Source organism: Globicephala melas, chromosome 16 (genome assembly GCF_963455315.2).
Source record: "Globicephala melas chromosome 16, mGloMel1.2, whole genome shotgun sequence".
NCBI classification, from domain to species: Eukaryota; Metazoa; Chordata; class Mammalia; order Artiodactyla; family Delphinidae; genus Globicephala; species Globicephala melas.
This window is the reverse complement of record NC_083329.1, coordinates 45,546,390-45,574,201: the sequence shown is the minus strand read 5'-3', so window position 1 is coordinate 45,574,201 and position 27,812 is coordinate 45,546,390. Positions and strand designations below refer to the sequence as shown.

Sequence of the window (27,812 nt, the reverse complement as noted above, 5' to 3'; positions counted from 1 at the left end):
CCACATTGTTTCCTTAAACTGTTATTGTACTTTTGAGTGAGCTAGATAGAAAGTGAAAAGCAAGTGAGTTATATTAAAAACCTAAGAATTCTAAACTGAAAATATCCTTTCATGCCTCAGTAGATTAAAGAAGGGAAGGGTAAACAACATGTAATAAAAGAAACCCTAAATGAAAGAGAACAAAAAGGTGCTGTTAAATGTCTTAAAATAGATACAAATGTTAGTTCAGTGTCTGATTTTGTCCCTCTTTTTACAGAGGGCCTTTAGGAACAAAGTAATCATGTTCTCTCCACCACCCTCCCCACCACAAAAAATGGACATTATTTCTCTCTATACATTCCTCATGATTAAACCGTCCCAATTCAAGACTGTACTGGGACAAAGAAGTAGGCAGGCTTTTATTCTTGAAAACCCCTCAATAGCAGAAAGGCAGTCAGGAAGATGGCCTGGTCACCAACCTGTTCAGTACTAAGAGCTGAGTCTTAGTACCTGTATTCTGTAATATTAGGCTGGGGGGACTTCTTACCTGGACTCAATGATTTCTCTACCACATGAACCTCCTAAACTGTTCATGCAACATTTTAAAGAACTGTTTACTTAGTCTTGGGGCTAGATAAGAGGGAAAGAATATAGAGATAGATAAAAAGAAATGAAATATACCATGAATGCTTAACCAAAGCATGGAATGGGTTGGGAAGGAAAGAAAAGACTTTAGTACCAGTAGAAATAAAGCCAGACACCTTGGACTCAGAGATGATGAAAAATCTTAAAAAACTTCATCAGTGACAAGTGGCTGCCTTCAGGTGCCAAATTCCACTAACCTCTCAATCTCTATATAAACAAAAAGAGTTGCAGATGCTGGCCAAGGCCCCATTTTTTCCCTGCCAATATTGATACCAGGTGTTTGGACCATCTACTTAAAACTCCTTATTAATAGGATTTGACCACCAATAGCTTTCCCTGACAGTTGACTATAAACTAGAACTTCAACAGTATGGTTTAGAATTACTTTAGAAATATAAATAAGTGCTTCTGTGCTTAAACTCTACTCTCAGTTAACACAGAATTGACATTGGCTTTAACTTCTGAGAGACATTATTATTTATGTTTGTTGCCCATTTTAAATGGACACAATTGTAAATAAAGAATTTTAAACAGAGCCCCTAATAAAGCCTAAACCTAATCATTTCCACAATTCCAGTTTTATTTAGATTTTATGTGCTTGCATGTAGACACACTTAAAGAACATACATTTTTTATATATATGAAATATAGATGATATGGGAGTTTGACAAATGATTTGTTAATGAAAATTTATTAACTATATAACCTTTGAGTACTAGGGAAACTACACTATGTACAGATCACCATGAAGTTCCCAGTTTCTAAACTCTGGTTATATGAATATGCCTCAAGCACCAAGGAACAAACAATAATCCTAATTCAAAAAGAAAGAAAGAAAAAACCCCAAGAAACAAAAGATCCTTCAAGTCTCTTGAATCTGTTTGTATTTTAAACACCATTTGGGAAACACTTTTATTCTACATTTCCTTCCATTTAGGTCAGTTTCCAAAAACAGTATCAGTAAAAATTGATCAGGGAAAAAGGACAGACAAACCATTACAGATAAAGGTGATGTCACTAAAATAACTTTCTGGAAATTATTCTGCCTTAAATACAAAACTTTTAACGCAGGGGATCTGCATTATGTAACATGTATGAAAAAAAAACCCCAACTCTTAATTTTCAAAAATCAAAAACTCCAACAATGCAATCATAAGAAGAGTAGGGGGTGAAAGGCTCACAGGGAGATCTTTAGCAGACCCAGTTAGTTAAACAGATTCTCGGATTTCACCTTCTTCCCTGGCATCTGCTAGCTGCAGAGGCAATTTGTATAATATACAGGCATCAAAAAAGAGACCTGACAGGCTGAGCACAAACTTTCATGAAATTTCACAAGAAATCTTATGGGCAAAAGAAAGAAAAATCAAAGAATGAAGACTGAAATAGAAAAAAATGGAAACAAAATATGTCTGAATCTATGTTTGTGGAAGGGACTGCATCCTTGCCTACAAATGTGGATTATATACACATTTATATTAAGTCAGTTCATATGTTACACCTGACAGTTCAGAAAGGATGTTTCTCATGAGAGGTGGAAGGAGGTTCTATTCACTTGGATCCTCAGGCCCCAGTCCTTTGTCCTGGCTGGTTGGTGGTCTCCGCACAAGACTCAACAGCTTGGTATATGAATGGATAAAGCTTGATGTCTGGTCCAGGGGTGGAACAGTTTCTACATTCTTCATTGTAATATCGTAGCAACAGCTTATATACTTCTCCTGAAGAGCAGAAAGCCAGACCAATTTGCACATTAAGGTATGTAGATGGGTAAAACTACTACAGAACACTTCAGTTTTATCTTAATCTAAATAATATACTCACATTTGGCTTTTGAAAATAGAGCATGAAGGCTTTATTTTTAAAAAAAAAAGCCTGGAAGGCTTTCCTGATATAAAGTTAAAATTTTTTAGAATACCTTAAAGAAACTACTTATTAGTTCATAATTACAGCAGGCTATACATGGTGCATCATCCATGCATTGTTTTGGGAGTTCGTGGCAACTCTAATTTTACATTTAGCTCCCATATAGCAAGGCCTTTCAGGTCCAGCTGAAACAGTAGATGGAGGATGCTGGCATGTCTGATAAACATGACTCAGAGTGAGGCCGCTTAGGTTTTAACTTACCCGCCAATACCTTCCCTCTTTCAGTTTTCTATACACAAAAAAGTAAAAAGTGGACACTAACTCCAACTTCTCGGCCTTAAATAAGCTGACATACTCATTCAAGATTGAGGAGGAAAGTTTGCCAGAAAAAGATTCTGCAAGTGTTGCCCCTCTAAGACCTTGTCGCCCCATCAAAGTCACACTTCCATTTTTTCTTATCCACTATGATCTATCCAGATTTAGCAAGTGCTCCTCCTGGATGGTGTACAATCCATCTAGATACCAAGTGTCAAGACTATCCCCTACTTACCAACAGTCAGTTTCCTTTCAGTAAGGAACGTGTGCATGCTGTAAATGTCTCTCATCAATTCTGAGTCCCCAAAGGTGAAATAAACCACATCTCGCTCAGCTACAGCAGCTGCCAGTATCTGTATTAAGGCTGTAGCAAAGAGAAGAAACACAACTATATTATGACACTTCAAGATACCTTCTGTTCTTTCAACCAGGTAAATATTATAGCTGGTGTCATAGCTTTATCCTGGATTAAAGATTTATAAACCTAATATACACGTTATTAGCAATGGCAAATACAGGATGAATATAAATCATCTAGTTTTGTGACTTAACAGACATGCTGCTGAGAATATCATCAAGCCACAGAATTCCCAAGTAAGTAAGCATCTTTGTGGGAAAACAAAGGAAGGTGCATCTGAGGCAGCACAGTTAAGGCACTGAAGTGGTATTTTTTTTTTCACTTACACTAATCTGGAACTAAAATTTTTGTGTTTGCTTGCTTGATTTAATTATTTTATCTTATACATAGTCATTGTTTTTTTTCTGTCAAAGGAGTCTCTGTGATTTCCCAGAGCAATATACTTGGGAGGTTCTACTGTTCTCATTAACCCTACAGCAAGCAAGCATTCTCAAAAATGGGTTAGAGAAGACATCCTTATCCCTCCTGCACTCCCACCTCCACCCAATCACTACAGCATGGAGTGAATGTTACTGAAAACATTGGACAGTTAACTCTGGTGTACTGGAAAAGGAAAATCATTGAGAACCACTGTCCCCACAAATCAGAGTTACAAATCACTCAGCCTGGAGTATATTTCCAAAAGTTAAATTCCTTTATAATCTTAATCTCAATAGACAAAATTTATTTTTTTAATTATTTTTAAAAATAAATTTATTTTATGTATTTTGGGCTGCATTGGGTTGCACTGGGTCTTCATCGCTACGCATGGGCTTTTCTCTAGATGCAGAGAGTGGGGGCTACTCTTTGTTGCTATGTGCAGGCTTCTCACTGTGGTGGCTTCTCTTGTTGCAGAGCACGGGCTCTAGGCGCACAGGCTCAGTAGTTGTGGTGCACGGGCTTAGTTGCTGCATGGCATGTGGGATCTTCCTGGACCCAGGTTCCAATCCGTGTCCCCTGCATTGGCAGGCAGATTCTTAACCACTGCGCCAGGGAAGCCCGACAAAATTTACTTTAAATAACAAAAATGAACAAAGGTACAATAAATGCCCTTTTGCTAGTAACAAATCTTTTCCTTCATACAATGGGAGGTGGGAATCAAACTAAAACACTATGGAGGATAAATATAGTTTTGATTTTTTGAGAGCATGTTAATATTCTACATATTCAAAACAAAATTAAAACAATAAGAATGGGAATGGGGAGGAACCTGTAGCTGAAAGCAAAGTAAAACAAATGAGCCTAATTTTATTTCAAAAGAATAGCACTACAGGGAAAGGAAAAATGAAAGGATGAAAGTAAGAACTAATCCAAGTAACTTATGAACACAATATTTGACTAATATGCCTTCAGTCTTGGGCAAAGAGGAAAGAATTGCAAACAATTCCTGGACTCTTTTTACTAGATTTGCTTACCACAGTAGTACAGGTGAAGCAATTCTGAAACTATTTTAAAATATATTTCAGGACTGAACAAATGAGTTAATTTGTTGATGTTGCTGGCAGCTGTAGTTCTCAGTATGGAAGAGGGAATACAACATGGAATGGGAAAAGACAAAAAAGAACTCTGTGGTGATTGATAGATTGAAATGGAAGGCACTGGTATGTACTCATGACTTCTAAAATATGTACATTTGTGTGTGTGTGAGTGAGAGAGAGAGAGAGAGAGTGAGTGTGTGTGTGTATGTATGTGCATTTCTTAGTTTTGTCTGCTGAAAGGGCCAAAAAGAAGACATCTTAGTAGCAATGAGCACATCTAGTGCCCAGATCTTGGTATCTAATACCATGCCACCTAACAGAGCTGTATTCCTCAGGGAACACCTGATTCCATGGTTAGGGCAGGACAGGTACAAGATGAACCCAGAATGTTTTATTATACCAGAAAGTGAAGAAGTGCTCAAAAACAGGAAAACTGATGGATGTTTGTCACAAGAATATAAGAGCCAGTTTGAAGGAGCTCCTACTAGCCAAATCTGGACAAGCTAAGCATCAAAATATTATGTACAGTAATAACTTACAAATCACTGAAAAAATATAAATTCCTGAGTTCACAATGATAATATATAATAAATAGAGAGAAAGAAGGGCTTTTACTCACAGGAGAAAGCCAAAGACTAACTGGGTAAGTCGGGAGGGAGTGCTAGAACGAGATAATCCTCTTTCTGCAACCTTCATGGTAAAGACTGAATCAGGCAAAGATCAATAAAGGATGCTAAACCTAAGGGAAATTTTGTCTCAAAGTGTCTTCCTACAGACTACTTAATTAACTACAAGAGAGGAAAAAAACTCTGCAACAGAGGTGGAAAAATCAGATAACACCTTGACTGGGTGACCAAAATTAACGTCACTAATGGGGTCAGATGACTACTAAGTGCCTCCAGACACTATCACCTATAGGTATTGCTCTGATCAAGAATGCATACTATAACCCTAATTATGAGGGAACAGCAGATAAACTCAAGGAATGTTGTATTTTTCAAACATGTCAATGTCATAAAAGAAAGACAAAGAAAGGCTGTGGAAATACCCAGATTCAAAAGGAGGCTCAGACATTAACTAAATGCAATACCTGACCCTGGACCCTGTATTGGAGGGCAAAATGGCTACAACGGGTTTGATTAGGGCACCTGATAAAACTGCAACAGGGATGAGAAGATTAAAATATTATATCAGTGTACATTTATGAATTTATAACTGTAATGTGTTTATATAAGAGAATAGGAAAAACACACTTAAGTATTTAGCAAAGGGGGTATAATGTATGTAACAAGCTCAAATCATTCAGAAAAAAATTGTATATAATACACAAGCATATATGTACATAAACATACACAGAGTTAACTTTTTGTAAATTTGAAGTTATTTTCAAATAAAAAGTTTAAAAATTATGTAGGAAGGAAAAATATTTTTAAGATGAACTAGTAAATTTGATATAGCTGAGTATCTCCAAATTTGGGAAACAATGTAAGACATTAGAATACATGTGATATTCTAAAATACCAAAGTATTTCCTAATTTCCAAACTAATATTTATTGAGTATCCCCAACATGTGAGGTACCATGACTAGGCCTCATTAATCTTGGAGTGTTGAAAGTAATTATCTCAAAATAGAGATACGTTTTAATTAAAACCACTCAACCAACTTGTACATACATTAAAGCTTCAGTGCACTCAATTTTAAAAGGTTCCTAATTAACCTAAACTACATATAAAAAGGGAAACCAATGAATCGTCATCTTCTTCTACCAGAGGTATCATTTTTTTATCTTTTGGTTTGAATGAAATTTGGCTTTAAGTATTTCCTATTTAAGAGACAGAGAGGAGAGAGAGACCCAAAGAAAAGTCCTTTTAGTCCTACTTCGTCCTTACATACAGAAATACTAGATCACTGGTCATTTGCCATTTATGAAATAAAATATTAATAAAAACATTTAAAATGTATCTCCCTATAGAGTTTAAGTTTTAAATGCTTCACAGGCCACTTTGTCCCTGTGGATAGGCTCCTGGAGCTAAGCTTGACAGATCTACCAAAAAAGAGCCTGGATCCTAATAAGAGAACCAGTTCATATTACATTCTTGATTTCACATCCATTTCTGTTTGGGTACACATGGTAACAAAAGCTGGGACTGGAGACTGAAGACCTGAACTCAGGCCTTGCCCTTCTGCTAGCTATCTAAGCTCTATGACTTTGGCCAAGTCACTTAACTCTCCTGCCTGCATTTTCGCCATCTGTGCAATGAAGAAGTTGAATCAGATGATCCCTAAAGACTCTTTCAGAGTATAATTCCATTATCTGTTATAACTTTTCTCCTTGCATTGGATATTAGACTATAAATACACAAAGGAAATTTTCAGAAATTTAAATTAATCTTGACCTTAAATACATCAGTAATCACTAACAAAAGATCATTTTAAACAGAACTGTCTTCAGGCCTCACTACATCCCCAAGATCTTTGCACATCTAGACAATTATGTCTCGCAATTTAAGTGAACTCTCCTGTTATCACAATTTAGATGAGAATAAACCACAAATCTAATAGGGTGTATGGACTGACTCCAAGTATGATATAAAACCATCAAATTCTAACTTCAAGCACAACTAGGTGCCAAAATAATCACTTAAATTAACCTGCAGGGAGCTTGGTTTTAATTTTCTTTTTGGCATCAATGTTAAGCTGTGAAAATTCTTCAAATAAATATGAATAATGTCAAAAAACAATTCACAGTGTCCTCTTGTAACAAATGAACCAAACAAAAAATGAGAAAAACCATGGATACTTTATACCACAGGTATGGTCTGAGGCCATTAGCATGTAACATTAGTAACAACTGCTAACACTGAGCTCTATACTGTAGCATGCTGAACGTTCTAGCAGCTTTTTTTAAAGGACAAACTCAAGATTCACAAGGATTAACTCACTTAATCCTTACAAAAACTGAATAAACGTTAGTATTATTTCCATTTTGAAAATCAGGAAATAAAGGCACCAAAAGATTAATTAACCTGTCTAAGGTCACAAAGCCAGAAAGCGGTGGAGCTGAAATTTCTATTTGTCAAATAGAAATTCATTAAGCTTATTTTATTTGCAAGTCACTATTAGGTAGTGAAGGTAGGGAATGGGGATAGAAAAGAAAATGCACAGGACTGCATCAAGATAGCTTCAAATTATGGTAAGCTAGCAATGGCATAATCTTTCACAAGTCAGATAACACAGTATGGAGAGGTACAAAAAATAAACACTGAGGATGTGCAATGAGAAATTGACAAAAACACAACAGAAAGAACTTTAGAGCACCACTTGATTCCTTCGGAAAGCAGGCAAACAAAACTAGAAAAATACAGGGTCTGATCTAATAGGTATAGAATCTAACAAAGTATAAATTCTATACCCTTCAGAGACGTCTTTTCAAGTGCCAACATAATATATACAACAATTATGTTAGGCCACAAGTAAAAGCCCAAAAAACTCTTAAAAAGTAGAGATAATTTTATCTATACTCTTTGATTACAATGCAATAAAATTAGAAATAAGAGATGAAACAAACATAATTTGCTTTAAAAACTATTTAGAAATGGTTTCAAGTTATCTCCTAAAAATCTCATGGGTGCCTGGTGGTACACTTAGGGGGCAGGAGCCCACTCAACAGTCTCTACTGAGATGGGATAAATAATGCTGCAAAAAACAAACAAAAAAAGCAAAAAACAGTGCTTCTACTCCATCTAACAATGAGAAAAGGCCAAGTAATCTACAGAATCATGACTTTTCCTGAGTCTACCAGAGAGCTGAGTTTTCAGGGCAACCAAAGTACAACAAGCTCTACCAAGAAGAGACAAAACACATGAACTATTATCTTGAAAGAACACAGGAGAAAGAGGTAGCTACCATAGAAATGGGTGAGAATAAAATTTTGAAAGCCAAGTGTGAACTGGAGGTGGGGGTTAGTGTCACTTTGTAATAGCTATGAGCCCCAGAAAGGAGAATTCACATTCACTCAAAAGCTCTTTTCCACGGGCCTCCAGAGGGTCCTCAGAAAGATGAGGGGCCAGGCAGGAGGACAGAGAGAGCCCCTTTGGTTCCACAAGCCTGCAGGAGGTAACTGGCTGCTGCTGGAGGACAGGCATCAAGCCCCTCTTCCCTATGTCCCTTCTTTCCTACCCTCTGGCTCATAGGGCCATTGGCTGTCTGGGGCAGAAAGCTGTTAATCAATGTCTGTTGAATGAATGAATATATGAAAAATATTCTCTTACTAGTTGTTAGCATAACGTACAATGAAAGCCATTCAAAATTAAATTGTTACAAACTGAAAAACTCATGCACAGTTAGGCAACAAGCATGTTAAAAAATATTTAGCCTTATTTCTAATAAAAGAAATGTAAGTTTAAAGGTTTATTATATGCCCATGTTCTCCCTCCATGAAGTTTTTTGTTTGCTTGTTTTAACTGTCCTTCCTCCCTTCTTTCTTATAGGGTAGGGATAGCATCTGATGGTTCAGATGAGTCTTCCTGAAACATTACTAAGACCTAGGGACAGATAAAGATGGCCAGTTCAGAGAAGTTAATATTGGCCCTGTCTTTATCTGCTCTCAAAGGGTTTTTGTTTACCAACTTTATTTAATCTATCAATACTTTGAACTGGACCATAGCTTCTGATTCTTCTCTGTGCACCCGCTCTGCCTCTCTAATGTTGGTTCATCAGCGAACATCTCTTTCTTAATGCTCTCTTCTCTTGGAAATTAATCTAGGATTTAAATGCTCCCTTGCTCATATATGCTATGTGGCTAATGAGAAAGTGGGCTTATAAAAGAGGGGTTTTTATACAGTTCCTACGGCTGACTCTTTTTTTTTATACAATCAGAATATAATTGACATATAGCATTATATTCATTTCAGGTGTACAACATAATTAGATATTGTATATATTGCAAAATGATCACCACAATAAATCTAGTTAACATCCACCACCACACATAGCTACATATTTTTTGTGATGAGAACTTGCAAGATTTACTCTCTTAGCAACTTTCAAATATACAATACAGTATTATTAACTATAGTCACCATGCTGCACATTACATCCCCACGATTTATTCATTTTATAACTGGAAGTCTGTACCTTTTGACCTCTTTCACACATTTTGTGCACTCTCCATCCTATACCTCTGGCAACCACTGATCTATTCTGTGTATCTATGAGCTCTTTTTTTTTTTTTTAAGGTTCCACATATAAGTGAGATCATATGGTATCTATCTCACTTAGCATCATTCTTTCAAGGTCATCCATGTTGTTGAGAACATTTTTAATAAGATTTTTTAAAATTACAAAAACAATAACGGATTTGATGCAATCTCTTTCAAAATATCAATGGCATTTTTCACAGAAATAAAATAATTCTAAAATTTGTATGGAAACACAAAAGACCCTAAATAGCCAAAGCAATTTTTTTTTTTTTGCTGTACACGGACCTCACACTGTTGTGGCCTCTCCCGTTGCGGAGCACAGGCTCCGGACGCGCAGGCTCAGTGGCCATGGCTCACGGGCCTAGCCGCTCCACGGCATGTGGGATCTTCCCGGACCGGGACACAAACCCATGTCCCCTGCATCGGCAGGTGAACTCTCAACTACTGCACCACCAGGGAAGCCCGCCAAAGCAATTTTTGGCAAAGAATAACAAAGCTGGACAAATCACACTCCCTGATTTCAAACTCTACTACAGAGCTACAGTAGTCAATACAGCATGGTACTGGAACAAAAACACACACACAGATCAATGGAACTGAATAGAGAGCCCAGAAATGAACCCATATTTATATGGGCAATTAATCTATAACAAAAGAGGCAAGAATACACAATGGGGAAAAGACAGCCTCTTCAATAAATGATGTTGGGAAAACTGGACAGCTACATGCGAAAGAATTAAACTGGACCACTTTCACATACCATATACAAAAATAAATTCAAAATGGATTAAAAGTAACACCTAGGGCTTCCCTGGTGGCGCAGTGGTTGAGAGTCCGCCTGCCGATGCAGGCGACATGGGTTCGTGCCCTGGTCCGGGAGGATCCCACATGCCGCGGAGCGGCTGGGCCCGTGAGCCATGGCCGCTGAGCCTGCGCGTCCGGAGCCTGTGCTCCGCAACGGGAGAGGCCACAACGGTGAGAGGCTCGCATACTGCAAAAAAAAAAAAAAAAAAAAAAAAGTAACACCTAAAACCACGAAACTTCTAGAAGAAAACATAGTCAGTATGCTCTTTGACATAAGTCTTAGCAATATTTTTTGGATATGTCTCCTGAGACAATGAAAACAGAAGCAAAAATCAACAAATGGACTACAGTAAACAAACAAGCTTTTGCACAGTGAAGGAAACCAACAAAACGAAAAGGGCCACCTACTGAATGGGACAAGATATTTGCAAATGATATATCCAAAAAGGGGTGAATATCCAAAATATACAAAGAACTCATACATCTCAATGCCAAAAAAACAAACAACCAGATTAAAAACTGGCCAGAGGACCTAGATAGACATTTTTCCAAAGAAGACATACAGATGGCCAAGAGGCACATGAAAATATGCTCAACATCACTAATCATCAGGGAAATGCAAGTCAAAACCACAATGAAATTGCACCTCACACCTTTCAGAATGGCTATTATCAAAAGACAACAATAAGTGTTGGTGAGGATGTGGAGAAAAGGGAACCCTTGTGTACTGCTGATGAGAATATATATTGATGCAATATATATGGAATATAGTATGAAGGTTCCTCAAAAAGTTAAAACTAGAACTACCATACAATCCAGCAATTCCACTTCTGGGTATTTATCTGAAGAAAATGAAAACACTAATTAGGAAAGATATATGTACCCCTATGTTCATTGCAGCATTATTTACAATAGCAATATATGGAAGCAATCTAAGTGCCCATCAATAGATAAGTGGATAAAGATGTGGTATATATATACAATGAAATACTACTTGGCCATAAAAAAGAATGAAATCTTGCCATTTGCAACAACATGGATGGACCTAGAGGGTATTATGCTAAGTGGAATAGAAAGACAAATACTGTATGATTTCACTTATGGGTACAATCTAAAAACAAAACAAAATAAATGAACAAACATAACCAAACAGAAACAGAGTAATAGATACAGAGAACAAACAGGTGGCTTCCAGAAGGGAGGGGGTAGGGAGGAGGAGAGAAATAGGTGAGGCGGAAGAGGTATAAACTTCCAGTTGCAAAATAAATGAGTCATGGGTATGAAATGTACAGTCCAGGGAATACAGTCAGTAATTACATAAGATCTTTACATGGTGACAGAAGACAACTAGACTTATCATGGAGATCATTTTGAAATATACAGAAATATAGAATCACTATGTTGTATACCAGGAGCTAACGTAGTATAAGTAGGTCAATTATACTTCAGAAACAAATAAACAAACTCATAAGAAAATATGATCAGATTTCTGTCTACCAGAGGCAGGAGGTTGGGGGAAAGGGAATTAGATGAAGGTAGTCAAAAGGTACAAACCTCCAGTTATAAGATAAGTAAGTACTAGGAATGTAATGTACAACATGATAAAGATAATTAACACTGCTGTACATTATAAATGAAAGTTGCTAAGCAAGTAAAGCCTGAGAATTCTCATCACAAGGAAAAGTTTTTTTCTACTTCTTTAATGTTGTATCTATATGAGATGATAGATGTTCACTAAACCTACTTGATATTCATTTCATGATGTAAGTCAAATCATTATGTTGTACACCTTAAAATTATATAGTTCTGTATGTCAATTATATTTCAGTAAAGCTGGAAAAAACCAACAAAACAATATATGCTCACAACAGAAAAATAATCTCGATAATTGAGAAAATTACACAATGAGAATCTTGTGTATACTATACTACCCTTAATAGTCACCAGAGCAAGCAAAGCCGCAGTCTGAGAGAAAGGCTTTTATGCCATGAAGAAAAGAAACAAAATGAACACATTTATAAAGCTTCCCAAATTGTCCATCACAAATGACCAAGGCTTATGGTAGACCTGGTTTCTGGATTGATGAGATGAATCTACTCATTTATTTTACTTAAGAGAAAAACAGAAAAAAGTGTCTGTCATAAGATCAATAAGCCCAGAGTGAAAAACAGGTTTCCTCAAACAAATTCAGGACGATAAAGAATTTCATAAAATAAAACCCAGAAATTCCTTCTTCTATAGACCTTCAAAACACCAAAACTGACAACATGCGGTTTTTGTTTTTGAATATGAAGAAAATATGGGTGAAAGCCTTTAGAATAAAGGAATAGAGAAGATTTTTCTAAGCATGCCACAAAAATGTAAACATATAAAACATAAATCCATGTGACAACAACTCAACAGGCTGAAATACATAAACCCTATGAGTATCCTTTGTAATAAAATTATAATAGCACCTTCCTGGGTTCTGTGAGTCATTCTAATGAATTATCAAACCTTAGAGGGGTTGGTTGTGGAAAACTCCCAAGACTGGTAGCCAGCTGGTAAGAGGTGCAGGTGGGCAGGGGGACACCCCCTCCCCAGACTTGCAGCTAGAGTCTGCAGTAGGGGCAGTCTTGTGGAGGATGGGTGTCCTTAACCCGAGGGTCTGTGCTAACTTCAGGGAGTTAGTGTCAAGACTGTACTGTAGCACACCCAGCTTATGTCACCAGCTGGGGTGACAAAGAATAGTAACCATGCTAAGTAATAATATAATACTATTCTCTATAACTGACACTCCTGAGAGGAAAGCAAACGTCATAATATGGTAAATGACCAATAGCTTTGTTGATAGGTTTGTGATTTTTCTACTATAAACTATAAAGGGCAAGAAATGTTTATCCTTCTTGAGTACCCAAATGCCTCCTTATCTGTGCCATTCATGCAGCTCTCCCAAGCTACAGTCCCACACACTGTGTACCTCTATTAAAGCACTCATTACTATGTGCTGCATTTGTCTATGCCTCTCTCTCATATGCTAGACTGTGAATTCCAAAGCAGGGACTACATCTTATTCACCTTTGTATTCTCAGAGCCTACCACAGTGCTTAGGCAGTGGCAGATGTGCCGTAAGTTTGGTGAATGAACGAGTCAGTCATCAAATAGCTCTGTCCATAAAAAATCACTTCTGTAAACGAACATGCTTTAATGGGTGCTTTGGCTTGAAACTTCATAGTAATTTTGGCCTCTTCCCTCTCTTTATTCAACTAAATACTGTGTCTTATAGATCAGAGATAAATGACCTCTGCAGGTAAATAGTAAATAAAAATACGGATTCCTTCATATACAATAAGAAAAAAAAGGATGGTGTCAAATATTCTTTTTCTCTTCTTTCAGATCTTTGTGGTTTGTGGTTAGAAATCCGGTTTGAAGGACTAACTCTTCTCCTTAGTCAAAATACTATTATCCTTCTTATAACAACTGATTCACTCACCTTTTAATCTAGCATCGCCCCCAAAGGCACCACAGCCCCAGTTTCCTGTGGCCACTGCAGAAAGATTCTCTGAAGAAACTCCAGGACGAAGAAATCCACAGTAAGCCTGCAGGATGAAAGAAATATCAAAGCACGTGAATGACTAGACACTAACAGTATTTCTGACTGATGTACTAGGATCAGTATCCATTATCAAGCTTATGTTATCTCTCTCTCTTTTTTTCCTAGGGGCCAAAGTACAGGGGAAAAAGAGAAAATCCTGGGATTACACAAGGAAGAGAGTAAGAAATGATCAGTTCTATTATTTATTTGCTTTGATGCTGGGCAAATCAAAGCCCTGAAACCATTACAGGTCTCAGTTTCTTTTTCCAATTCAAACAAATATAAAGGAAAATATCAGATATTTTAAGAACTAATGGAATCCCAATCACAAACCACAAGGGATTGAAGTACAGAAAGGCATTTAAGACACTTTTATTTGAAAACTTTTGATTACCATTTTTTTCATTAAGGTAAAGAGTTACTACTATTATGCTTCCTCACCACTCTCTCTCTGAATTATTGGGACTTAGATTAATAACTGTGATTAGCTTTTAAATGTGCTTCCTGCCACTGAAATGCTTAAACAACTATAAATAAAATGAGCAAGTAACTATATATAAAAAGGATTCCTATACCTGGTTACAAGATAACCTTTAATATTCCTTCCAGCTCCAAGATTCTCTAGTTTCACAGCTCTGTTTTAAGCTAGAATATTTTAAAATTTGCCAGTAACCTGAGAAAAGTACAATATATCCTGAGGATGCTAAGTTTTAATTAAATGAACAGCTCATTTTGTATATGAGAAGACTGCAGTTTAAGGTCCCAGAGTTTCTGATTTCTATTTCTTTGCTGTCAGACAAGTTGGTCTTTCTGCCTCCAAAGGGTTCTTAGTTTTCTGAAACTATCAGACTATATTAAGAGGTTTAAAATAATAGCAAAGCAAGTCTCCCCTGGGCTTTCTCAAGTACCAAACCCTAAAATATAGCTTATGTGTAACAGTAAATAAAATAGAAAGAATGATGTGTGACAAATGTTCCCAGAGAAAAACCAAGGATAAAGAAAGATGCTTCTATGAAACCCACACATAGAAATACTGTAAATTGCTCTCTGAAGCTGCTACAAGGGTATAAAAATGTATTTTATACCTGTCTGGGTGGATTAACAAGGCTATTCCTTCCACCCCCTCCTAGGCTGTAAATCCTGACAGATATTAATTATAAGTTGGTACCGGACCATTACTCAACACTGTGGTACAGAGCTTACACTAGAACTCACAAATTACCTGTATAATCAGATGCATGGAGCATCTGAAAATCTCTTTCAGGTCAAAACTATCAAAGAGCTCAATTTTTTTTGAGTAGGTTCTTGAAAGATACAGTCTCTGCCTTTATGCCAACAAGGGGGTGAACAGACTTTCTGTCAGAATAGACGTAACTTTGCCACTTGCTTTCCTGTCAAATTCTCCAAATATGTCTAGAAGAAGAGGAAGATTTCTTAGCCTCCTAGTTTGTGTCATCTCTGTTTTATACCATCAGAATGGTTTTAGTTTCTTGCACACTGCTATCTCTACATATCTGGGCTAACTATTCTTTAATGAGCAAAAGTAGCTTAGTAAGACTAAGGCCTAACAACAGAGAATTTGAAATATTTAGATTATTAGAAGCAAAATCTAACCAATTTTACTTAAAAAAAAAAATCTATCCTGAAAAATGACCATAACAAAAAAAACCCTATAAAACTGAAATTAACCTGCATTTGGTGTTCTGATTAAGTAAAATAAAATGAAACTTTAAAAATGTAATCAGATAGAAATTAAATGATATAAAATACTTACACAGTAATTAGGTATAAAGAATAACTGATGATTAAATACAAAATTCTTTTTTTATTCAAGCATAATTGATTTACAATATTATATTAGTTTCAGGTGTACAGAGTGATTCAGTATTTTTACAGAATATACTCAATTAAAAGTTATTACAAGATAATGGCTGTAACTCCCTGTGCTATACAATATATCCTTGACGCTTATCTATTTTATACATAGTAGTTTGTATCTCTTAATCCCGTACCCCTAATATGCCCCTCCCCGCCTTCCCTCTCCCCTTTGGTAACCACTAGTTTGTTTTCTATATCTGTGAGACTGTTTCTGTTTTGCATATACATTCATTTGTATTATTTTTTAGATTCCACATGTAAGTGATATATAGTATTTGTCTTTCTCTGTCTAACTTATTTCACCAAGCATAATATTCTCTAGGTCCATCCACTTTGCTGTAAAAGGCAGAATTTCATTCTTTTTTATGGCTGAGAAATATTTCATTGTATACATATCCATTTGTCTGTTGATGGGCAGGGCACTTGGGTTGCTTCCATATCTTGGCTACTGTTACAAAATTTTTATTCTGTTTGAACCAACCATTTCTCTATGATGGCCTAGTGGCGTGGGATGGGGGGGCGGAGGGAGGGTGGACATTATATAATGTAAATACATTATACTGTTTGCTAAATTAATAATTTAACAATTTTTGTCCTAAAGAGTTGTTCATGACTTCCCTGGTGGCGCAGTGGTTAAGAATCCGCCTGCCAATGCAGGGGACACGGGTTCGAGCCCTGGTCTGTGAAGATCCCACATGCCGCGGAGCAACTAAGCCCGTGCACAACAACTACTGAGCCTGTGCTCTAGAGTCTGCGAGCTACAACTACTGAGACACGTGCCAAAACAACTGAAGCCCGCGTGCCTACAGCCCATGCTCCACAACAAGAGAAACCACCACAATAAGAAGCCCACGTACTGCAACGAAGAGTAGCCCCTGCTCTCTGCAACTACAGAAAGCCTGCGGGCAGCAACAAAGACCCAACACAGCCAAAAATAAAATAAATTAATTTAAAAAAAAGAGTTGTTTATATGAAATCAATCTACCGTACTCGTCTAACTTAAACTAATACATAGTTGGTATTGAAAATGATTTTCTGATGTTTTAGAACACTGTGATTTCAAACATAACATAACAAACATAACATAAAAAGTTCCTTAATCTTTTGGAAGAGAATAAAATAATATTAATTAAGAGTCTTAAAATTATACTTAAGATTCAGTAACAGTAATTTTATAAATTTCTTCTTTTGTAAATTTCTTTTATTTAATAACAACTATACAAAGATGTTTACTACATTATAGATAATAGAGAAAAACTTGGGACCACTTATTAGTTCAAAAACAGTGGCTAAGTCCTAGTATATCAATCCAACCAATTCTGTGGCCACTACACATATTATTATGGGGATTTCCCTGCCAGTCCAATGGTTAAGACTCTGTGCTTCTCCTGCAAGGGGCACTGGTTCAATCCCTGGTCAGGGAACTAAGATCCCTCATGCCATGTGGTGCAGCCAAAAATAGGTAGATAGATAGATTAAAAAACATCAAATTTATTTTAAAAAAATCATGAAGATCATTAGAAAGTATGAAAAATACAATTTATGGATAAATTAAATAGATAAATACAGTATTATAGGTAACTTTTGCACACATTTATATGAAAATTAGTATTCATGTGGAAAGACCTACAAAAATGAAAACAGTTATTTGAAAGGTAAAATTATAGATGATTTTTTATCTTTAAAATAATTGTAACATTAGTAAATTGATTTTGCCTTTTTAAGATGCAATATAGGGACCTCCCTGGTGGCACAGTGGTTAAGAATCCGCCTGCTAATTCAGGGGGACACAGGTTCGAACCCTGGTCCGGGAAGACCCCACATGCCGCAGACCAACTAAGCCCACGCACCACAACTAGTGAGCCTGTGCTCTAGAGCCCACGAACCACAACTACTGAAGCCCGTGCACTGCAACAAAGAGTAGCCCCCGCTCGCCACAACTACAGAAAAGCCCGCACACAGCAATGAAGACCCAACGCAGCCAAAGATAAGTTAAAAAAAAAACTATAAATAAATAAAAATTTTTTAAAGATGCAATATAAAATGAAAACACCATGTAGACCTTAGATTTCTCATATGTGAAATCAAAGACTAGATTAGGTTTCTCTATGGTTATCCTGATTCTATACATTGAGAAACTTAAGGGAAAACTCATTAAAAATGATACATTTTGAAGCTAATATTCCTGAAAAGTAACACAGACTTCAATAAAAGATTATAAATGATCAAATGTTGAGCTTCTTAGAAATATCAGCAGCAAGTATTGATCAGTTGTGTTAATCAAGCTCTGATTTAAGAACAGTCCCCTTCCAAATTTGGTGATAACAAAAAAAATCTGACTTGAATGAAATAAAACTTCTATTGCCAGGTTGTTTAAAGACTCAGTCTTTTTCTATAAAGTATGTCTCGGGGCTTCCCTGGTGGCGCAGTGGTTGAGAGTCGGCCTGCCGATGCAGGGGATGCGGGTTTGTGCCCGGTCCGGGAGGATCCCACGTGCCGCGGAGCGGCTGGGCCCGTGAGCCATGGCCGCTGGGCCTGCATGTCTGGAGCCTGTGCTCCGCAATGGGAGAGGCCACAGGAGGGAGAGGCCCGCGTACCGCAAAAAAAAAAAAAAAAAAAAAAAAAGTCTCATAAGGACTCTACCATTGTACAAATAAATGTTTTTCAGTGTTGGTAATATTTACAACTAACTTAACCTATTCACATATACCAAGGCTTCACATCTTTAAAATTTCTGTGTCTTTAAGGATGGGAAACTGAAGGTTAGTGCTATCCAAGTAAATGTAGAGAGTATCAGTTAGCCGTGGGCAATTTAAAAAGAGAAGATTTACTTATGTCCAGTGTTATCTTTTAAAAAGATCATATTTATAGATGATTTCTAAAAGTGAATGATCTAGCTCCTCCAGAAAAGTATTTGTGGGAATATAAATGTTATCATGAAAAAAAAGACTTCCCGGGGCTTCCCTGGTGGCGCAGTGGTTGAGAGTCCGCCTGCCGATGCAGGGAACACGGGTTCGTGCCCCGGTCCCGGAAGATCCCACATGCCGCAGAGCGGCTAGGCCTGTGAGCCATGGCCACTGACCCGTGCGTCCGGAGCCTGTGCTCCGCAACGGGAGAGGCCACAACAGTGAGAGGCCCGCGTACCGCAAAAATAAATAAATAAATAAATAAATTAAAAAAAAAAAAAAAAGACTTCCCTAGTGGCACAGTGGTTAAGAATCTGCCTGCCAATGCAGGTGACATGGTCCGGGAAGATCCCACATGCTGCAGAGCAACTAAGCTCGTGCGCCACAACTACTGAGCCTGTGCTCTAGAGCCTGCAAGCCACAATTACTGAAGCCCATGCGCCTAAAGCCCATGCTCTACAACAAGAGAAGCCACTGCAATGAGAAGCCCACGCACCGCAACAAAGAGTAGCCCCTGCTTGCTGCAACTAGAGATAGCCCACGTGCAGCAACAAAGACCCAGTGCAGCCAAAAATAAGTAAATAAATATTTTAAAATGTTTAAAAAAAGGGAGCCTTTAAATGTGTGTTAATGTACGATAATGGTTAAATACATTTACTTTTCATATGCTTCTCTCCCAACTTTTCATATGCTTCTCTCCCAACTTTTCATGTTTTTCTCTGCCATAACAAAATACCATGGACTGAGTGACTTAAATAATACATTAATTTTCTCACAGTTTTGGAGACTAGAAGTTCAAGATCAAGGTGTCAGCATGTTTGATTTCATTTGAGACCTCTCTCCTTGGCTTGCAGATGGTCACTTTCATGCTGTGCCCTCACATGATCTTTATTCTGTGGGTATGCACCCCTGATTTTTTTTTGTATGCCCTAATCTCCTCTTCTTATTAGGATACTCATTAGATTGGATTAGGGCACTCCCTGGCATCATTTTAACTTAATCACATCTCTATACATTTTGACCTACTGGGGTAAGGGCTTCAACATATGAATTGTGGGCGGGCCGGGGGGACCCATACCTACTGCTTATATAAATGTCTTCTAGTATCAATGACCATGTGACAAATTCACATACACATCTGATGAAAAGCTAAATATAAATCTTCTTATTCTACTTGATATGCTGTGTAATAAAACATCATGTGCTTGGAGACAACTGCTTTAAGGCAAGAGTTTAGAACAGCGAAAGCAAGCTCACAATTAAAAGGTACCTAATATAATAAAAGATATTCCTCAGTAATATCAGGTGAAAGAGAAATTATATCTGTTGATATATCAAAGAATAGTGTTTTTGGATAGTTTTTATGAGAAATTACTTAAAAGAAAAACGGAATCTGTGTGTAAGTTGAACTTTGGAACTTGAAGTTTGAACTTTTATGAGATTCCTTTGAGAACTTCAAACATTATAACCTAATAAATTATATATTAAAAAAAATGTTTAACAGTAAATTAGATTCTTGAGTACATCAGAATATGATAATAAATGTAATTATATTTGAAATATCTACTAAGTTTTAAGTGTACTAAAGTCTTTCTGGATTATTTAGTTATTTTACTAACAATATGAGAGGCAAGGCGGTTGAGCTGGGATAAGCAGAGCACCACAGAGAGCCCATTCCTGTGGTAAGACCCAGGGAAAAGATGTGAAGATGATATACTGAACACCACACATGCCAATCCAAGGGCAGTCCCAGTCTGCCTGCAATGGTACACCTAGTCTGTCATTCCCAGAAGTCTGTGTAGGGATTGGCACATGGGTAGTCATGCAAAACCACAACCTCATTATCTTAATAATGAACTTCATGACCAAATCCTACTCATGGAAGTTAAACAATGGTTTTCAGAACTGGGTCAGTCTTCTTGGCTGTGAGAGGAACTAAAGAAGACATCAACTGTTTTGGTAAGGCCCTATCTATCTAGAGAATAGACTTAGAACACTATGACAGTTTATTTACTATGGTTAACAGTAGTAAAAATTTAAACTAACAATAGGTCTGGCTCATTTTTCTATTTCTGTAACACAATGAAAAAAAAAAAGAAAATGGCTATAGGAGACAAAACTAAGCACAGAAAACCACAGATTCCATCATAAATATGTCAAATTACCAAATAAATAATTTACATGTCAGTCTTACCTATACTAGAACAATAATGACTTGACTTTCATGGTTTATCTGTTTTAATCCTGATAAGCACACCTTGTAGAGAAAAATGTCATTGGGCAGGTCTGATAAAAACTTTCAGGGTTCATTCATTTCTATATGGTTTTAGAATGATAATGTTCCAAAGCAACTAAATGTACTTGATGAGATAAATGCATGTGTGGGGCCTAATATCAAGCAACAGTCTATCTGGCATCAGTAATCAAACAATTACGAAATGAAAGTACATCCTGTACAAGCTGACAGACACATTAAATCAGGAGAGCTGTGGGCAGACGTACTGATACTGCAAGAATTACCAGAAAACATTAATTTCAGCATTAATAAAATGGCAGTAAATAGATGACAGCTGCCAGATGAACTAAGAAATAAGGTTACTGGCCTTGTTAAGCTCGCGTCTGATTTTCTCAGGCACAAACTGGTCGAGGTAGCGTCTGAAGTGAAGGGCGTCGATGGCGACGATTTCAGTGCCGCGCCGCTGCCAGTCGTCCCTGGGGCAGGACAGATGGGGGAAAATGAGGAATGGGGAAAGGCACTCATAAAATAAAACCCTCACAAGGGTCAGGTTTCTGAGACTTTGGCAGGGTTAATACATTACAAACAAACCAGTGGGTATATATCTCAGCAAATCAGGAGGGTAGAAAAACACCATTTTATTTTTAAATTCCAAGGGATACATATTGTGGACTGCCAGGCATTAAACAGTAAAATGAAAAAATAGTACGTATTATAAACAGACACATGATTAACAATGAGTCTTCGAGGTTAAAAGATTTTGGGGGCAAACGAAAGGAATTTAGTTCTTTGTTTTCCTTCAATACTAAAGACATGGCGTTTGTATCTCAACCAGAGCTCATTCCTCCTTTGTTCTGAAAGAACTGCTCTAAGTATTGAGTTTGTAACATCACCATTTATTGTCCAAGAACGAATCCCAAGAAGTCAAGTTTTGTAAAAAAATGTGTAATAATTCAGTACAAAATTCTACCTACTGTGCTCAGTTGCTGACTGGGCAAAACTATTTTTAAAAAGGCAAAGAAATCAAAGCAGACGATAACAATTTGCCCAAGGAGACAGGAAAAACTGGCTGAGATGGTGATTCTGGAAATGTGAAATTCCAAATTCCAAATATTTCATCTCTTTATAAACATGCATATACTGATATGGCAGTCAACTTTTCACACTGAAGAATACCCACAGAAACCTTCATGTTAGTCTGTAAATAATTATCAGGAATTAAACATTCACACAGATAATTGTTGCAACCACATATTTTAACCAAAACAAAGGGAAAGAGACTAGGGACTGGGCTTGAGATATTACAAAGATAAGGCTGTATGGCTACATGGGCAATAGCTGATTCTTTCTGCCACAATGGCTCTTTTGCATTGAAACACACATACATAGGCCACACACATTTTCTGTAAAAATTTACCTCTGGTAAACCAACTTACTGGGAAAGCAAAAATGTCAAAGTGTAAAAATATATTTCAATAAGAACTAGGAGACTGCAGCAGCAAAATTCAACATAGGTTCTGCTATCAACTGTTTGTGGCATCAGGCAAATTGTCCCAGCATAGGTTTCCCCCACTTAACCTAATCTCAACAGAAAAGGTAAGGATAACTAAATAAGCTGTTTAAGTTCGACCTTGGAAGTTAATCTCCACTGGCTGCTTATAATTAGCAGCTGAGCTGTGGCTTTCTTCTTCTTGGTTTAGACATTTGGCTTTTCTCTGTTGTTCCCTTTGGTACATGGGGATGGTGATAGTGTTTTAACTACTAACGAAACTGTACTATTGAATTTAAGAAGAAAATTATATTTCTGAAATAAGAATAGATGGGAGACAGACTGTACCAGGGTCAAACCCACATTCCTTAGCTTTTGGTCATGAGATGCTAACGTCAGAAATGAACTCACCTTTCACTCCTGTCTTCATGGCTCCGGGCCCAACGGTATGTTTCGGCATAGCCTGTGTATTCACTGTACTGTTCAGTACCTGAAACAAATAATCTGCCACTATTATTTTTGAGAAAAAAATTTCTTTTTTCTTTTTGAATTTTATTTACTTTATACAGCAGGTTATTAGTTATCTGTTTTATACATCTTAGTGTATGTATGTCAATCCCAATCTCCCAATTCATCCCACCACCACTGCCCCCAGAAAAAAATTTCTTAAGAACTGCACCTTCTAAAGGGTCTCTGTTAAGAAACAAACAAATAAAAAACCCCACTGGTCTTAATGACTTGTTATTACTTCCCATAAAGAAAAAAATGATGCCTTCAAATGCCACCGCAATTATCATACAGTGAATGAATGTCCCAATCAACAAAGAAAACAAAATGTCTGTCATACTCATTTTTTTCTTTTATGAGGAGTACATAAAGATTGTGTTTTATAAAAGTCCACTGTCGGGCTTCCCTGGTGGCGCAGTGGTTGAGAGTCTGCCTGCCGATGCAGGGAACACGGGTTCGTGCCCTGGTCCGGGAAGATCCCACATGCCGCGGAGAGGCTGGGCCCGTGAGCCATGGCCGCTGAGCCTGCGCGTCCGGAGCCTGTGCTCCGCAACGGGAGAGGCCACAACAGTGAGAGGCCCGTGTACCGCAAAAAAAAAAAAAAAAAAAAAAAGTCCACTGTCTTCAATGTCAGTGATCAGATGGTTTTTTATTTGTGTTGTTGAAAAAATAAATTTTACATAAAAACATTCCCTAAGAAAAGTATCAATAAAATTAAATTTAGGATTTGCCTATCAACAGGCAAGGTACCTCAAAGAACTTTGTAAAACTAGGATATTATGCCTGAGAAGACAGGGAGGGAAAAAAGCATAATTAACATTCATCTGATGAGAAGATGTACCAACCTTGGCATATAACATAGATTTCTAATTCACTGGACCTGAATATATCAAAAGGGATGGTGTCTATTTAACTAAGTAAATAAGCTCATTCCAACTCCTATGGTCAACTCAATAATTACTTGACCTGATAAGAATCAACAAAACAGTAAAATTAAAAGCTGAAAACTTGAGCAAGATTATACTTTTCACATATTAAAAAAAAAACAGAAACAAGACAACATTGAGAACTAAGATTAATGATATTTTTAGTACAGTTGACTCTCAAACAAATGGGTTTGAACCGCACAGGTTCCCTTACACTGTAGATTTTTTTCAATAGTAAATACTACAGTACTAGACAATCTGCAGTTGGTTGAATCCACAGAGGTGGTCCCCACAGATGAAGGAAATGTGTATTCAAAGGGCTGACTGAAGTTATATACGCATATAAGTTATATGTGAATTTTACGGTACTACTTTTCTCTTCAAAAGATACACTTCAGTGGGATTCCTACCAAAATGAATAAACTGAATCTAGTTATGAAAAAAACACTGGGCAACCCCCCCCAAAGAGAGATTCTACCAAGTAACTGGCTTCAATGATTTAAAAATATCAAGGTGAACAAACACAAGTTTGAGAAACTGTCCCAGTTTAAAGGATACATGACAAGTCTATTCAAGGTCTGATCCTGGATTGGACTGTAGACTGGGTGGGGAAAAGCTACAAAAGATATAATTAGGATAATTGATAGAATATTGACTAGGGATTAGCTAATAGTATTTTATCAATGCTAAATTTCCCATTTATTTATTTATGTATTTATTTGTGGTACGCAGGCCTCTCACTGTTGTGGCCTCTCCTGTTGCGAAGCACAGGCTCTGGACGCGCAGGCTCAGCGGCCATGGCTCACGGGCCCTGCCGCGCCGTGGCATGTGGAATCTTCCCAGACCAGGGCACGAACCCGTGTTCCTTGCATCGGCAGGCAGACTCTCAACCACTGTGCCACCGGGGAAGCCCAAATTTCCTAATTTTGATTAACTATGCTGTGCTAATGTAAGAGAATGCCCTAGTTCTTAGGAAATATACAATAAAATATTTGGGGTAAAAGGGCAGAATGTCTCCAATATACTCCTAGTTCAGGAAAAGAAAATAGAGAAAGAATGATGTAGCAGATGGGGCAGAAATGTAAACTGGTGAATCTGGGTGAAAATTATATGGAAATTCCTTGTATTATTCTTACAACTTTTCTGTAGATCTGAAAATTTTCATACATATACAAATATAAACATAGATATACAATATAAGTAAATATTAAATAAAGCTATAAAAAATACTATTCTATTTTTATAAATGATTAAAATATTCCATAATAAAAACTTAAAAGATTTAAACTCAATACTAGAGTTTCTAGTCTATTACTGAGCACACTGTTTCTTAAAAATAATTTTTCAAAATTTTAAATAATTTACAGTTTAATTACTATAAATTCACCTAGTATTTGGGGTAAGACAGCCTGCTACAAATCAAGAAAATAACTACAAAATTAATGTTGTTTCTGTCAGGCTTCCTTGACACTGTAAGTAGAGTTGGTTGTTCCTTCTTTGTGCTCCGCAGTACTCTGCATACAGCATCAGCAGAACAATTAACATATTAAATTGCAATCTGCAAATCAATTATATTTCTACACAGTATCAACGAGCAGTCAAAAACTGAAATTTTAAAACTACATTTACAATAACAAAAAATATGAAATACTTCGAGGTAAGTCTGAGAAAATGTAAAAGAAGTATACAATAAAAAGTATGTAATATGACTGAGAGAAATTAAATAAGACCTAAATAAACATAAAGATATCTCATTCATGTGTCAAAGACTAAATATTGTTAAGAAGTCAAGTTTTCCCACATACAGATGGCCAATAGGCACACGAAAAGATGCTCAACATTGCTAATTATAAGAGAAATGCAAATCAAAACTACAATGAGGTACCACCTCACAATGGTCAGAATGGCCATCATTAAAATGTCTACAAATAACAAATGCTGCAGAGGGTGTGGAAAAAAGGGAACCCTCTAACACTGTTGGTGGGAATGTAAATTGGTGCAGCCACTATGGAGAACAATATGGAAGTTCCTCAAAAAAATAAAAATAGAGTTGCCAGATGATCTAGCAATCCCATTCCTGGGCATATACCCAGACAAAACTATAATTCAAAACGATGTATGCACCCCTATGTTCATAGCAGCACTATTTACAATAGCCAAGACATGAAAACAACCAAAATGTCCATTGACAGATGAATGGATAAAGAAGATGTGGTATGTATATATAGTCCATATATATATAATACATATATATATACTATATATATATATATATATATATACTCAGCCATCAAAAAGAATGATAAAATGCCATTTGCAGCAACATGGATGGACCTAGAGATTATCATACTAAGTGAAGTAAGTCAGAGAAAGACAAATACCATATGATATCACGTATATGTGGAATCTACAGTATGACACAAATCTACAAAACTACAGACTACAAAACAGAAACAGACTCTATGGAGAACAGACTGTAGTTGTCAAGGGGAAGGGAGGGTAGGAGAGGGAAGGAATGGGAGTTTGGGATTAGCAGAGGCAAACTATTATATGTAGGATGGATAAACAACAAGGTCCTATTGTATAGCACAGGGAACTATATTCACTATCCTCTGACAAACTATAATGGAAAAGAATATGAAAATATGTGTATGTGTGTGTGTGTGTGTGTGTGTGTGTGTGTAATTGAGTCACTTTGCCGTACAGAAGAAATACAACATTGTAAATCAACTATACTTCAATAAAATTTTTTTAAAAGTCATCTTCCCAAATTGATCTATAGATTCAGAACAATCTTAATTAAAATTCAGCAACCTTTTTTGTAGATATTGACAAACTCATTCTAAAATTCAACAAACAACTCTGAAGAAGAACAAAGTTAGAGGACTCACGCTGCCTGATTTCAAGAATTATTATAAAGCTACAGTAATCAAACCAGAAAGAACCAAAAAAAAACAAAAACCCAAATTAATAAATTGGACTTCAAAATTAGAAAGTTCTGTTTTTCAAGTCATTGTTAAGATAATGAAAAGACATACTTCATATGTCTGATAAAAGACTTACCTAAAATATATAAAGCACTTCCAAACTCAAGAATAAAAAAACAAACAACCCAATTAAAACATAGGCAAAAAGATGGCTTCAGGAGCATAGCCATATGTCAAAACTTACCTAACTGCACACTTTAAATATATATGGTTTGTTGTATGTCAATTATACCTCAATAATCTGACTCCTTCACTAGACTGACAGCTTCTCAAGGGCAGGGATTATGTATTATTAACATGTGTGCCTACATCAGCATCTTGTAATGCAAAAATATAGAAGCAGTTGAGTAAGTACTTGCTGCATAAACATAATTAAGGACCGAAACAGGAAGAACACTGAGGTTAAAATAAGGAGTCCAGAAATACTTAATCTGGACTAAGTATTATATAATTGACATATTAAAAAATTCATTTACAAAGACAGTGTGGCATGGCAAAAAGAGCACCACACTGAGATTAAGAGTCACGAGGAACCCAAAGTGAATCCTAAAGTAACCAAATCTCACTGGACTTCATCTCAATGTCTAAAAATTAGGCTTGTCAATAATTCTTATATTGCTTATCCCAT

General features: G+C 36.7%; 1 protein-coding gene across 3 annotated transcripts in view; it reads right to left on the bottom strand.

Annotated features, from left to right (window-relative positions):
* Positions 1–1,493: 1,493 nt before the first annotated feature.
* PARG (poly(ADP-ribose) glycohydrolase) overlaps positions 1,494–27,812 on the bottom strand; it is a 113,239-nt gene continuing 86,920 nt past the window's right edge. For all 3 annotated transcript variants that reach the window (XM_060286412.1, XM_030844064.2, XM_060286413.1), the window contains exons 14-18: positions 23,176–23,254; positions 21,643–21,751; positions 14,154–14,259; positions 3,035–3,163; positions 1,494–2,339 (exon numbers count right to left, since the gene is read on the bottom strand). In XM_060286412.1, the coding sequence (XP_060142395.1) occupies positions 2,185–2,339; positions 3,035–3,163; positions 14,154–14,259; positions 21,643–21,751; positions 23,176–23,254 (578 nt within the window). In that variant the 3' untranslated portion in view covers positions 1,494–2,184. The remainder of the gene's footprint in view (positions 2,340–3,034; positions 3,164–14,153; positions 14,260–21,642; positions 21,752–23,175; positions 23,255–27,812) is intronic.